Raw genomic sequence first — 13,556 nt, 5'->3', positions numbered from 1 at the left:
GGGAAGGGATTTAAGATACGCTGCATTTCTCACGGTAGTAGACCAAACCAGGGTAGCGTGGTTGCCGGGGAGTGGGAGTAAGGCGATTGGGCCTCCCAGTCCAGGAAGGAAACGTTGATACGCGGTCCGGAGAGGTGGGCCAGGTGTTTGGCTGGGCGGGGAAATGTTCAAAGTAGCCACAAGGCCATGGCGGTCGTAGTCCCAGCCATCTGTCGATATACCTGCATATGATCGGACTGGGCTATTTATCCCATCTGCACCTACAAGGAGGCGAGCAGCAATGGCAGGTGGCTGGGGAAGGTTTGAATTTGGGGAGGTATGTTTGAGGGTCAGAACAGGCCAGGAGGAAAGGTCCGGGCCATCGGTGTAATCTTCCCCATTGGTAATCGCAGACACTGATGTATTAGAGAAAATGGACACCTCACCCCCAGATGACTCTATACATGCGATTAGGCCGCGGGTCAAATTCAAATTCTCCGTCATTGTCGCGATATTTTGCATTTGTGCTGACTGAGGTTCGAGGGACCAGTCAAATGATATACTGGCACCCGTTTCTCCATCCCAAACTCTCATCTCCTGGTATGGCTGCACTCGCGCAACATCCACATGTTCCCATACTCCAACGTCCTTGAGGAATGACACAGAGGAAGGAGTGAGGCTGCTTACGCGGTTGGAGAACTGCGTGGGTTCTAAATTCCAAGATCTGGATTTCGACAGATCCTGGCTTTCGATTAGAGCAATTCTAAGCTTCGAGGTTATTGGAGAGGATCCTGGAAAGGAAAGTGACAATTAGCGTAAGATTCATGTGAACAAGAGATATATACGGCCATATCCGTACGCAAAGCTGCCACAAGGCCCAAACCTGCTGGTCCTCCGCCGACACAAACAATGTCATAGATATCTGGACGTTGAAGAAGTTTAGAAGATGAAGAGAACCCTCGTCTCCCCAACTGCAGGTCACGCCTGCATGACGGGCAAACGTATAATCGCAGCGCAGAACGAGACAGTGATCGCATTGTTGGAATCGTGGCGTCCTCAACCACCAACTTTGCAGTTCAGTGTACGGAGTATGTAGATATCCGAAGATACTAACTGTGCAAACAAGGCAAACTGAAATCGAGATCAATCATCAGTCTCACGTGGTGTCGACATCTAAAGAGTGAGCAGTAAAGACGTTCCTTCCCTTCTTTGCTAATTCTTCTGTTTACTTAATCTTATTACCTCTTTCCTCTTAAGATTTTGTTTTTTTTTTTTTAAAAAAAAAAAGAATAATTGATGAAAAATTGTATTATTATTATTACTATTCCATTATAGATGTATGCAGTCAGTGACTATGACATCTACCTGAAATATTTCAGGATTTTTCAACTTAAGAATAAGCTAATATATAAAGTCAATTTAATACATGCAATAGCAGAATTCCAGCTCAAAATCAAACAATTATTCAAATTATTCAATTTAAGAAACAATGTCAAAAGAATGACAACAGATCAATACATTCAATTTAAAATAAATGAAATAAAGAGTATAAAAAACAACAGCTATTAAAAGAAAAGAAAGCATTCACAAATTAAACTTTTCAAAACAAATCAGAATCAAAAATAATCAAAATGTAACAAATTTCAAAATAAAAATAATAAAATAAAAATAAAAACAAAAACAAAAATTAAAGTAAATACATAGAAACAAAAAAATAAAAAATAAAATAAAAAATAAAAATTGAATTCATTATCAGATCAAGCTATTCAATTGAAATCTTGTAACAATATTTGATTCTTTCAAATATTCAATCAAGAATTTATTTCCAGTTTTTGTATTGAATAAAAGTTTTAAATTTAATTGTCTCAATTCAAACTTCTCTCTCAATTTCAATCTTAACTCTGTATGCTTTGTATAAAGTAAAGGATGCGACGGCGAGCGCGCGGCCGGAGACGGCGCCGTCCGCGTGTGGTCTGGCGCGGTCCGATGCGGTCTGGCGCCGCCCCGTTCGGGCATGGTGTTGACCCGCCGGTCACCGTCGACCCTTCTACGCTCCGACATCATCTGTCGCGACTATATAAAGCTGCTTCGACCGCCTCCCTCGCACACGCACTTCTGCCTCCTTATTTCCCTTTCTCATCCATCTCCTTTCCTTCTCTTCTCTGCCCCTGCCGCCTCGTCCCCTCCGACCCACTGCCTCTTCGCCGCCTCCCAGCCGTCCATCACCCCGATTTGATCGCCGCCGGTCGAAGAAGGCCTCTGCGGCATTGGCAGCAGCATCGAACCCGCCTAGGGTTCCTTTCCACATACGGCGTACGCCGTATGTGTTCTTTGCCCTTACGCCTTCTTCCGCTCCTCTTACTGCTCCTTCACTCTCTACTCCCTTCTCGCGTTGAAGTGATACATGCGATCTTCAAAAACAAAACAAAAAAATATACCTTATCACCTCCATCAGCAGCTGGCCAACCCCACCCACAGTCCCCCCGGTCCCTCTGTAACCCCCTCTCTCATGCTTCGGACGTGCCTCCTGCCCTCCTGCTCAGCGGCCAATGGCAAAAATGCCTCATTTCCGTGCAGCCCGGTAGCAATGGATGATTGATCCCAACTGCGGCGTCGCTGAACCGGCGCCATTCTTCCCCCGACCCTTGGACTCGTTCTTCGACCTGTTATTTGCTGGTGCCTATGTGTCGTGCCAAGAAATAACAACAAGGGGCGATCGATCACATGCAGTGTTTCCGGCCTTCCTTCTGCCCGTGGTTCGAAGGACCCCAGTTTCAGCTCCGGTGTGGCGAGCTTGCAGTTTATCCCTGCGATATGGTACGCGAGCGAGCTGAAGTCGCATCGTCCCGTCATCCTCGCATTGGGCTTTCCGGAGCGTGTCTGCGCCGCGTACGCCATGTAGAGATGCAAGGATGGTGTGATAGAGGAGGTAGTCGCAGGGCCGAAGGCGCGAGGAGGCCGCGTAAGCGAGGCTATAGCTGCATGTGTGCACAGCGGTCGTGTGCCGCTCGTTCTCACTCTCCTTTGGGGATTCGCATCCGATTCGTCCATGGTCCTCGCATCTTCCATGCCTGGATCGTTCGAGCGAAATTGGACCGGGACGGGAGGAGGCTGTGGCGCCGCTTCTGCGTCCACCCGACAGGCGATGGAAGTGGCTGGCCGCTACTCGCACCTGCTTGGGTTACATTCTGCGGTTACGTGTGCGGTGGCCGACGATGTTTGATTTGGAGAGCCTGACACTCGTTGGTTTTCTTTTCAGCGGGTGTAGATTTTTCTCGCCGACGGGGCTTATGTGGAGCGACAGGGAGGATGGAGCTATCGCCAGAGCGGCGAAAACTGTAGATAAAATGGTCTGCTTTCCCCCCGTGGCTTCACCACTGCCGTTCCGACGAACTACGCGAGACCACCATCTCTTCTGCGAACATGTGCGGCGACTGGAACATCTATACCCCTTCCAATCCCCCCCCAGGGCCTCGTAAACTCCTCAGTCCCCTAACCCCGCGACTCTCCCCCCTTCAAGACCCATGCCCGCAAGTCATCAACCCCCTTACCCTATACCCTCTGCATCCCAATCTCTCCAGACGGTCCCTGCACCTTCCATCAGCCCTCAAACACTCTCCCACCCTTTACCCCCTCGTCCTCCTCCCTCCAGTCGTCCTTTGCAAGTTCCGCCTTCCCCCCCCTTCAAAGATCAACACGAGGTCCAGTCTCGGGCAGGGGATACTCGCCCGAATGATTTTGATGAATTCTTCGCGGGACTTGATTCTCTCCGCGTCCCCATCCCCAGTGATGCAGCCGTCGAAAGCTCGAGCCGGTATTTGCAGGATGAGAGGCACAGTTCTCACGGTGGGTAGCCGGTCCGCTCTCTCTCTCTCTTTCCCTTTCTTTTTGTTCTATCTGGTTAGACCGGTTTCTAACACCAGGGCGTCTCCTAGGTTTTCCTGACGGGGATGAGGACAGAGGCCAGGAGAAGGACGACGAATCCTTGCCGGTTCCTTCGCCCGCTGTAGAATGCGGCCTGGTTGGATCAACCGGCACAAAGGCTCTTCCTGGCGACGGCAGTTCAACGCCCGTTCTGGATTCGACTCCACACGCTGGCTTTTTGGAGCCGGGGTCGGATCAGGATACATCGCATAGACAAGAATGGCCCCGAAGCAGTTCTGATGACCCTCTGCCCTTCAATCCGCCGATCACGGTTGACTCTGATGACAGCGCTACGGACAGGTCCGCTGTTGACAGCACCTTCACGTCTCCCGCCAAACGAGACACTTCCAGCCGTGCAACATCCATATCTCACTCTCCCAAGGCGGATGGTGGAAGTAACGAAGCCGGCACTGGCATCGCCGGTGTGCGTTCTACCCAACTCAAGAGACAACGCCGGCCCCGGGCTGGTACCGGTGATATGCACCCCATGGTCGCCGTCGAAGTGCCGGTCATCGCGGATCGCCTCGAAGAAGCCATATCAGGCTCGATGCGGTACGAGAATGGGCTAAGCAACCGACTCCGGACCCGCCAACAGAAGACTCGTGCACGATCGAGGCGTGAGGTCCCCGATACCCAGGACTGGAAGCTCCCCGGGAAACCGGTGCAGCGTGTCGAAGACGACACGACCATGTCCGACACGGGTGGCTCGAGCGCACACTCCGACGATACGGATGGCGACTACCGCGCGAGCAGCGAAGAGGATGGCCCAATGAAACCACCTTCGAAGCGTCGCAGGCTTCCCACACAGCCATCCAGCCCTGCGTCGCGTCGTCCCCGGTTTCGGATCCCAAGAGCAGCAGCCGCTGCAGGTCGTGAAGGTGTCGAACGGGAGGACTGCAGGGTGCGAACGACGACTGCGAAGGACCGTTACCCGCCCCCCGGGAACACAAATCATGGACCAGACACTTACGCCCACTCCCGACCTCCTATTGGTGACGAGACGCGCAGTTGCCCTCTGCCGTTGTTGACCCGAGGGGAAGCTGTGATGCTGTCATCTAGGGTGGCCCACGTCGTTTTCGAGATAGTCATGCGCCGTCCAATGACCGCCTCAGATCTCGCGGGCGAGACGACAGCCGCGGCTGACACCGAAAGGGATTACGACGAGCGGGAGGTCGAGGGCCTGGGCGGGAGAAGACGTCGCTGGACTCGAGAGGAGGAGGCCCGCCTGGTGGCCCTGAAGCAGGACGGCTTCTCCTGGACGGAGATCGAGGAGCGGTTTCCACACAGACAACTCGGCTCCTTGCGGCAGCGATGGTACACAAAACTTCAGAATACGCACGCAAGCAACCCCCCCACCAACAAGCGGAGGCAAGAGTGGAACTGTAAGCGCGCCCACCCGATCCCCGTTTGTAACCCCTCAGCTATGTGTGACGTGAGCCTGAAAAATGATGCTTAGGAGGTGTGCTGCATGCGGTACTGATGCCCTGCTCTTCTTGCGAACTACTAGGTCGTGCATCAGCCGGTGAGCCCCTTCCGACATCTAAGCCGCCCACGCCCTTCGAAATTTCCACTCGGTATCCCGGGGGACAACTCCAACCAGCAGAAGAACGGGGCATGGCAAATGGGAAGGCCCGCACACCATCTCCGTCCTCAAAAGTGGGCCTCATGGTGCCCGTGTGGAATTTTGTCGTCTCGGTGGAGGCTTCCAGCGCATTCAATGCCGCCAACAATCGCATGCGGGTCCGCGACCAGCTGCGGTTCTGCGAGAACCACCGAAAGGAAACCGCGCGGCGCGAGTGGTCCCGACTTCACTATCCCATCATTGCGTGGGACCGCCTCGATGATCGGTTGACTCAATTCCATCCTCGTCTGCGCCGGATCCTCGATGATTCCGGGTACCGCTCCCGCTACAAGAGTGTCGTGCACAAGAAAGTGCGGAAGCATGGCAGGAAGATCCTCTCCCGGAGTGTCCTGCACAGCACTGGCTACTATGGCCTTAGAGGCCATGAGCTCCTGTGAGTGAAGAAACATCCCCCCCCAAACCTAACCCCGCGAACCCACCGAGGAACCTCTTCACTGACCTTCCCCTCAACTCAGCGCATGTCGTGTGTCACTTTAAAGATGCCATCGACTCACTGGCCGGAATCGATAGTGTGGTGTCGAAGTATGGGACTGTGGTGTATGCCCAGGAGGTCTTGGTTCCCGAACTGCTGGAGATGTTGGTTTAGGAGGACATGGGAGTCGATGCCAAAGTGGCCCGCCGGATTCTGAAGGAAGGCAACGAGATCGGGAATTTGCTTAATCTTGAGTGAATCGGGTACATGTAATTATTGGTATGCATTTTCTTAGTGAATAACGTAGGATTAGAACGTATGTCTTGGGTGAAGCTCAAAATCTCTGCCATACTCTACTTATGTGCAAATGAATAACTGTACTACTACGTAGATATTCGAATGTATGCGTGATATGCACCAGTATCCGTTAGTTGAGACGTGAACGCCGCCACGCATCATGAGAAGGTCGCCTAATGGAGATCCCTAAGGATGGAGATATTGCTGCCCGTATCTTGTTCCTGCGAATATCGGGCATGTCATCATCTCAGGTGGAGGTTGGTCAGGCAGCCTGAGGAAGGACATTTCAAGAGATTTGCGCTCGTGATTCCCAAGATGTGTGGCAGGGGAGAAGGCGGTAAGATGGGGATAGAGTCCAGGGCGGTTTCGTCTGAGGCAAACGGTACGACGACGCATACCAACTTTTAAAGTGTCGCCCGCCCCATCAATTCCTATCTAGGTCTTCTTGAAATGCTTTCTGGGCGCTCCCGGGCTCCATTTCCTTCCTGCCCCCGCCAGGGATTCGTCTGATAGTGGATGGTAGGCAGTGCACAGGCTCGCGACTAGGCTGCCATTTTGCCTACTCACTGAGTGATGTCTGCCTAACTACGAGTCATAGCCCAAGCTGGGTGGCAGAAACGGGAGATGGTGATAATGTTTCTGAAATCCATTGAATAATAACCCCAAAGGATCATCCAGCGTCAGGCTTCAAAATCTTATAATTCTCTCTAAATCAACCGCTCTCCAGATACCTCATTCCATCAAGCTGAAACTCTTCATCCTCTCGCACCATCTTGCTCGTTCAGAATGGCTACCTCTGTGGCTACGAAAAAGTTCCGATTTCTTACTGCTGAACAAGTTATACGCCTCTATAAGACGTCAATTGCCAATGTAGGGCCGACCCAATCGGCTATGTTGGAATCAGCAGTCGCATCTCCAATGAATGTCAAACACTATGCGCAGCAGGAAAATATCTTTCAGCTAGCTGCCAATCTATCCGAGAAGATTATGAAGAATCACGCTTTTATGGACGGCAACAAAAGAGCTGCTCTCCTAGCAGCCGACATGTTTTTGAGGGTCAACGGTTATAAGCTGCAGGATATTCCAATGGCTCATGATAGTGTCAATCAAGGCATTGCAAACGCTCACGTTGCGGTTACAACCAATCAATGGACCGGCGAACAGCTGGGCAGCTATTACGAGAGTGTTGCGACTCCCATAGCAAGCTGGACTCAAGATATTTTGGCATGGCGGGATGAGACAATCGAGTATTAAGGCGGGTATATGTTGTGACTGTCATGTCTATATCTTCTCTTTTTTTTTTTTTTTTAATCTCATTCTGCCAATGGATCATTTTTCATGTATGAATGGACGGACATAGCCACGCAAGTCACTGACGGCAGAGTTATTGGGCGGGTAACTGCTATACGTACATCAATGACAACCATGAGGCTTTGAATTTTATATCAACCTATATACAATCGCCACCAAAAAAATTGTGCTGGTGCTTCAATAAATATTCCTGTCACAGTCCTACTTGTCTTTGAGCTCATCAAGAGGCCCCTTCAGATCACGGAGAGAATCTCGAAGCTGATTTGTAAATTTTGCTGGCTGGAGTAAGCAAACGGAAAAAAGCTTCATACTTGATTGGGCCTTACCATCGAAAGTCCCGTCCAGTGTGATGGTATGAGTAGCTCCAAAGGTATGGAGAGTGGCGGGGCTTGTATTGGCATCAGACTGACGTGGAAGGTCCTGAGGAATTACAAGCCGAGGATATGGTAACGATTCTGGAAACTTGGGTGTTATTTAGGAAACGCAGAATTGCCGACATGACTTACCATATGCAAAGTATCGAGAACCATGATAGAAAGTTAGGGGACACTGGTCTGAGTCTCTCGCCAATGAATCGACAGAAAGAGATCTGCTGTTTGAGTGGATGCCTGCTCGGAAAGCATAACCAATCTCTTTTGGGAGCATTGTGAAAGCCTCGTGGGCATGCCCCAAATCAACGTTGACATTCTCTGTCACGAGGGACCCTTTATAGTCAAGGGTGATAAATTCTGCCTGCTTGGTATGTAGAGAGCGATAGACACAAGTGCGGCTGGTTGCGAAATTAGATAGTCGTTTCGGTATGGAAGTAAGGAACCGCATGATGTCGGTGAGGAGAATACAACCAGAGATAATGAATGCAGCTGATAGTTCTGCTTCTTGTTGGAGAGATGGGAGATGGTTCAGAGTTGGGTTTCTAGATCGGGAGCGCAGGAATATTTATCCGGTATTATTTATTTAGTGTTAAAATAGTTAACGTAATCGATAAGCGAGCGAGCCACATAAGCAAGCGAGCCACTTCCCACCTGCCATACAACAAGAATGCTTTTCAACAAAAATGTCAACCACTCAAAGAAATAAAGTCTCTGCTCAAGAAGGAAGGCTTCTTTTAGCCATTCAAGCACTTAAAAATGATCAAATTTCAAGCATACGAGCTGCAGCAAAGCTGTATGATGTCCCTCGCTCAACCCTCACTCACCGTGTCTCTGGTCGTACAGCACGCGTGGACATTCCCCCAAAGAACCGAAAACTTAGCCTTACAGAAGAAGAATCACTTGTTCAATGGATTCTAGCCATGGATGAGCGAGGTCAGCCACCCCGGGTTGCAGCTGTACGAGAAATGGCCAATCTCCTTCTTGCCAGTCGAGGAATCAACCCCTCACCCACAGTGGGTGAATGCTGGGTACGAAACTTTGTCAATCGCTATGAAGAGCTGAAATCCAAGTTCTCCCGCAAGTACGACCATCAACGTGCACTATGTGAGGATCCTGAGGTTATCCGTGGGTGGTTTAAGCTTGTACAAAACACCATTGCAAAGTATGGGATTCTGGAAGAGATATCTACAACTTTGATGAGACAGGCTTTCAGATGGGGGTTATTGGGACTGTCAGAGTGGTGACTGGATCTGAAAGAGCTAGGAATCCCAAGCTTGTACAGCCTGGAGATCGGGAATGGATGACTGTTATTGCTGGGGTCAATGCAATGGGCTGGGCTCTCCGTACAATGATTATCCTCAAGGGAAAGATGCATCAGTCCTCTTGGTATGAGACTGAAGGGCTGCCGCATGACTGGGTGATTGGAGTCAGTGAGAATGGCTGGACCACTGACCAGCTGGGCTTGTACTGGCTGAAAGAGGTGTTCAACAAGGAGACTCTACCCCGTACAAAGGGCAGATACCGACTGCTGATTCTAGACTGGCACTGAAGCCATGCCTCAGCTGAATTTGATCAATTCTGCTCTGAGAATCAGATCATTGCTCTCTACATGCCACCACATTCCTCTTATCTTCTTCAGCCACTGGATGTTGGGTGCTTCTCCCCATTAAAAACTGCATATGGACGACAGGTGGAGAATCAGATGCGGCTTGGGATCAATCATATTGACAAGGAGGAGTTTCTGGCCCTATATCCTGCAGCTCAGATGCAGGCTCTGACTGAGAACAACATCAAGAGCAGTTTCAGGGCAGCTGGACTGGTTCCATACAATCCTGAGCAGGTTCTCTCGCGCCTTAATACCACAATGCATACCCCCACCCCACCTGGGACCTCTCATAGCTCTCAGGCCTCCTGGGCCATTGCTACACCACATAATATACACCAGCTAGAGCAGCAGACTAAGAAAGTTAAAGGATATATTAAGCACCGTACGCAGAGCCCACTCAACCCAACTGATCGTGCCCTAAATCAGCTGGTCAAGGTATGTCAAATGGCAATGCATAGTGCTGCTATTATAGCAGCTGAAAATAGGGAGTTAAGGGCTACAAATGCTAAATAAAAGAGAAAGCGAGAAAGAGGCCGTATATATGTAGCCCAAGAGGGAGCTTTGGGGGTGAAAGAAGGCTTGGATCGCGTACGAAGCATCAATGAACGGGAAATAGGGGTGGTTGAGGCTGCTGAGTCCCAACCACGAAGACGTGCAGCACCACAGTGTAGTGTATGTGGGATTATTGGGCATACTACCCGTACATACTCTAAGCGTACAGGAAATAATTGATAATATCAGTTTGTTAATTTTGGGTTGTATTCAGGACTTGAAGAGCATTCTTATTGTATGGCAAGTGGGAAGTGGCTCGCTTGCTTATGTGGCTCGCTCGCTTATCGATTAACTACGTTATGTATAATAATTATATAATTGAAAGTCAAAGTTGAATAATTTGAAGAATTTATAAAAATCTCAACAATTTTCATAAAAGAATGAACCGTTTCTTCTTAAACTTTCTGATGAAAATTACTCTGAGCATATGATTTGTAATTATGTTAGAGGGTACTACGGTTATGTAGAAGAATAACGTTCATTCATTATTATTAAATTAATTACGCGAGAGCAATACAATATATTGAGAGGCTCGTGATAAAATAATCTATTAGTGAGTACTTGTGAGGGGTGATGACAGTGTGAAGAGTGAATAGTAGAAGATAGTATATAGTGTAGTAAAAGATAATAGTAATTATAGTAGTAATAGTAATAATATAATTAATCACTAAAAAGAAAAAGAAAGAGAAAGAAGATGTGCAAAATACATATATTCATATATATATATATATATAGAAATAGCAATAGTAAGAGTATAATGAAAAGAGATAAGAATAGATAAAAATATAAATAAAGATAATATAATAATAAGAAAATAATAAATGAGTGCATTATAATTGCCCCTCTTTTTTATAAGAGCTGCTCTTAGCAATTGTATAGATTGCTTGCTAGTAGATGTTTGCATTTCTATATTGTAAGTGTTGTTTGTTGATAGCAGTGTATTGATCGCGTCCCCTCAATAGCTTGTATACACATTGTTATCAATTTCTTAATAAGGTAGAATTGATGGATTCTTTGATCACTAGAGGTTACATGTAGAGAAATAAAAAGAATTCCTTTTTTTTTGAAAAATTTTTTTTTTTTTTAATTTGATCATCATTAAAACTCTTTGCTCTTCTGCTGTGATTTTTTATTTCTAATTCAATAAAATTTTCATTTTTTCTTCCTCTCTTTTTTGTTGAAATGAGCTTTTTCAAATATTCTGATGTTAAGTAAGTTGTTCTCTAAGTGTTTATCACGTACTATTGCTGGTGTTCTCTGTCAGTGATGTTATTAGTGTGGCCACATACTTCACTAACTTGTTTCAACCCCCGCAGCAGTTCTACGAGGCCGGCCTGCTGAGTACACCCACGGTAGCTAGTGCAACTGCCAGAGACATCACAGTCTATGCAGACAGTACAGATAGCACAACTAGGCTCATCTATCTCAATTAGCTGTGGTGTAATCAGTACAGTCTACGTGTCTGACTCAGCTGATATGGTTTTGACTGCCGGCATTGTATCTACGCGTACTGTGCTTTGTTTTCCTCTCGTTTGCCCTTGTCTCTATCGGCTCAAATGCTTCTTCTTCCTTCTTTTCTTTGCTCTCTCTGTCATTCTCTACTCTTTTCCTATCACAACCTTCTTCAGTGCTCTCTCCTTCATTATTTATCTTGTCTGTCTTTCTTCTGATGTTAGAAGCACAGACAGCTTTCTGATCAACTGAGAGAGGTATCCGTCTCTGCTCACTATAAAGCCTTCCAGGTACGGCAGCGGCGGTCCCCTCGGGGAACCACACTATAGCCCCACTATGAATGGCTATACGTCGGGCCAGAAGTGGATGCGCAGCTCAGAAAAATTCTTTGCAATGAGCTGAGTCTTCTCAAGAGTTGCCACCTGGATTCTGTTTTTTCTCTCTGTGTACATAGAAATCTCTCTAGCGTAGCACGTCTCCATGCCCTTCGGGAGGCTTCTGAAACACGGGCGCTGCCCGTGTTTTCTCCGGGACGTTAAACCTATACATACATACATATATCAGAATTCTCATTATATTGAGTAAGCTCATCCATTTCTTTATAGTGATTCATGAAGTTATGAACCACTGCTAATGCAAAAACCAGGTCAATTTGAGTTATTATAGAGAATTCATCTCAACATCGATCATAGATTTGAAATCGCTGTTTAAACACTTCAAACACACACTCAATTACATCTTGCAAGCTCACATGGCGAAGATTATATAGCTCTGAAGCATTGATAGATTGAGAATTCGCTTTTTCTCATTTTTTTAGATGATATCAAATTTCTGAATATGAAATTAACATCAAGTTGAATTTCTATAAATAGTCAGCATCTGTTAAAAAGTAGCAGTCAGATAATGTGATTCTAAATTGATTCCTTTTCTGTGCCTGTGAAAGAACTCTACTATCATGAGAAGATCCTTCCATTTCAGAGTAGATATATATAAAGTTCATATCGTGATCGCAGGCAGTAAGAACATTTTGAGATATCCATCTCTTTCAATTTCATCATACAGATTGCTAATTCAAAGAAATAGAAATAGATAAATGAATTCTATCTAGAACTTCAATACATCCTTTGAAGAAAAGTCAATATTGTGGATTTGAATTAAGAGCTTTCTTGCTATATTCCATTGAGGATTCAAGCATCTTGACATAATGCTCATAGAGTACACAGAGCAATTCCAAACCCTCATGAAAGACTTTATACAAGTTATTAGTATAACATCAATTTGATGAGTATTCTATCATTTGTATTTACTTGAATATTGTATCTAATGAATGATGAAATATCTTTGCAGTGTTCCGATAGCTCATTCGCTGTGTTGTAATATACAAAAATATGAGAACCTTCTGCTCAATCTTTATGATATGTATTGCTTCAGATTCACGAATATCAGTATTACTTCTCAGCCAATCAATCAGTGCAATGAATGTACTGGCATTCATCTATATCATATTCTTAATACACAGTAGGTAGAAGGTAGAATCCAACAACTGAGTGGTAAATTAAAATCCATGAAATGAATCAGAGTACATAGATTGTATGTCAGATGAAACAGTTGAAATGCTTTGATGAATCACTTCTACAGCAGCAAGTTTGATTAATTGTTGTTTATAATATAGATACTGTTGTATTGCCTCCTGAGTGCATTGTCACTATTGCTCGCCATGATCCTTGATTTTTGATGATATTTGCAGGTTCCAAGCCGGCCAGCGCTGGATTGAGTCAGCACAAATCACGACTTGTTCCAGTGTATACAGTACAGATTTAACTTGATTAGGTTTAAATTCGTCACTTTTTCAACTAATTACACCATTGAACTCTATAAAGTGGATTTTGAAGCCAGCTTGGCACTCTTGGGTGAGTTATACAGGGTTATACACAAAATCTACCGAACAGCAGGCCTTTTTCGGCCAGATTAGCGCGTACAGAGCTGTATAAGTCCGTATAGCTGGCACTG

General features: G+C 46.7%; 6 protein-coding genes across 6 annotated transcripts; 4 read left to right on the top strand and 2 right to left on the bottom strand.

Annotated features, from left to right (window-relative positions):
* Nucleotides 1–280: 280 nt before the first annotated feature.
* HCAG_06053 (predicted protein) lies at nt 281–1,170 on the top strand (the record flags this gene model as incomplete). The annotated part of the gene is made up of 4 exons (XM_001538398.1): nt 281–316; nt 530–782; nt 923–1,067; nt 1,134–1,170. 4 exons carry the CDS (start codon nt 281–283, stop codon nt 1,168–1,170), a joined length of 471 nt encoding a protein of 156 aa, XP_001538448.1.
* An 856-nt stretch (nt 1,171–2,026) lies between these two features.
* Nucleotides 2,027–3,030, bottom strand: HCAG_06052 (predicted protein; the record flags this gene model as incomplete). Its single annotated transcript, XM_001538397.1, has 2 exons — nt 2,027–2,390; nt 2,456–3,030. 2 exons carry the CDS (start codon nt 3,028–3,030, stop codon nt 2,027–2,029), a joined length of 939 nt encoding a protein of 312 aa, XP_001538447.1.
* Nucleotides 3,031–3,768: 738 nt separating this feature from the next.
* Nucleotides 3,769–6,131, top strand: HCAG_06051 (predicted protein; the record flags this gene model as incomplete). The annotated part of the gene is made up of 4 exons (XM_001538396.1): nt 3,769–3,793; nt 3,915–5,285; nt 5,411–5,918; nt 5,969–6,131. 4 exons carry the CDS (start codon nt 3,769–3,771, stop codon nt 6,129–6,131), a joined length of 2,067 nt encoding a protein of 688 aa, XP_001538446.1.
* Nucleotides 6,132–7,040: 909 nt separating this feature from the next.
* Nucleotides 7,041–7,508, top strand: HCAG_06050 (predicted protein; the record flags this gene model as incomplete). Its single annotated transcript, XM_001538395.1, has 1 exon — nt 7,041–7,508. The coding sequence occupies one exon, from the start codon at nt 7,041–7,043 to the stop codon at nt 7,506–7,508; it is 468 nt and encodes a 155-aa protein (XP_001538445.1).
* Nucleotides 7,509–8,619: 1,111 nt separating this feature from the next.
* Nucleotides 8,620–10,113, top strand: HCAG_06049 (conserved hypothetical protein; the record flags this gene model as incomplete). Its single annotated transcript, XM_001538394.1, has 4 exons — nt 8,620–9,098; nt 9,173–9,366; nt 9,499–9,977; nt 10,090–10,113. The coding sequence occupies 4 exons, from the start codon at nt 8,620–8,622 to the stop codon at nt 10,111–10,113; spliced, it is 1,176 nt and encodes a 391-aa protein (XP_001538444.1).
* A 1,222-nt stretch (nt 10,114–11,335) lies between these two features.
* Nucleotides 11,336–12,141, bottom strand: HCAG_06048 (predicted protein; the record flags this gene model as incomplete). The annotated part of the gene is made up of 4 exons (XM_001538393.1): nt 11,336–11,341; nt 11,384–11,514; nt 11,606–11,749; nt 12,102–12,141. The coding sequence occupies 4 exons, from the start codon at nt 12,139–12,141 to the stop codon at nt 11,336–11,338; spliced, it is 321 nt and encodes a 106-aa protein (XP_001538443.1).
* Between the last annotated feature and the right edge of the window lie 1,415 nt (nt 12,142–13,556).

Source organism: Histoplasma capsulatum, genomic scaffold (assembly GCF_000149585.1).
Source record: "Histoplasma capsulatum NAm1 scaffold_7 genomic scaffold, whole genome shotgun sequence".
Classification (NCBI taxonomy): domain Eukaryota; kingdom Fungi; phylum Ascomycota; class Eurotiomycetes; order Onygenales; family Ajellomycetaceae; genus Histoplasma; species Histoplasma mississippiense.
This window is presented reverse-complemented; position numbering and strand designations above follow the sequence as displayed.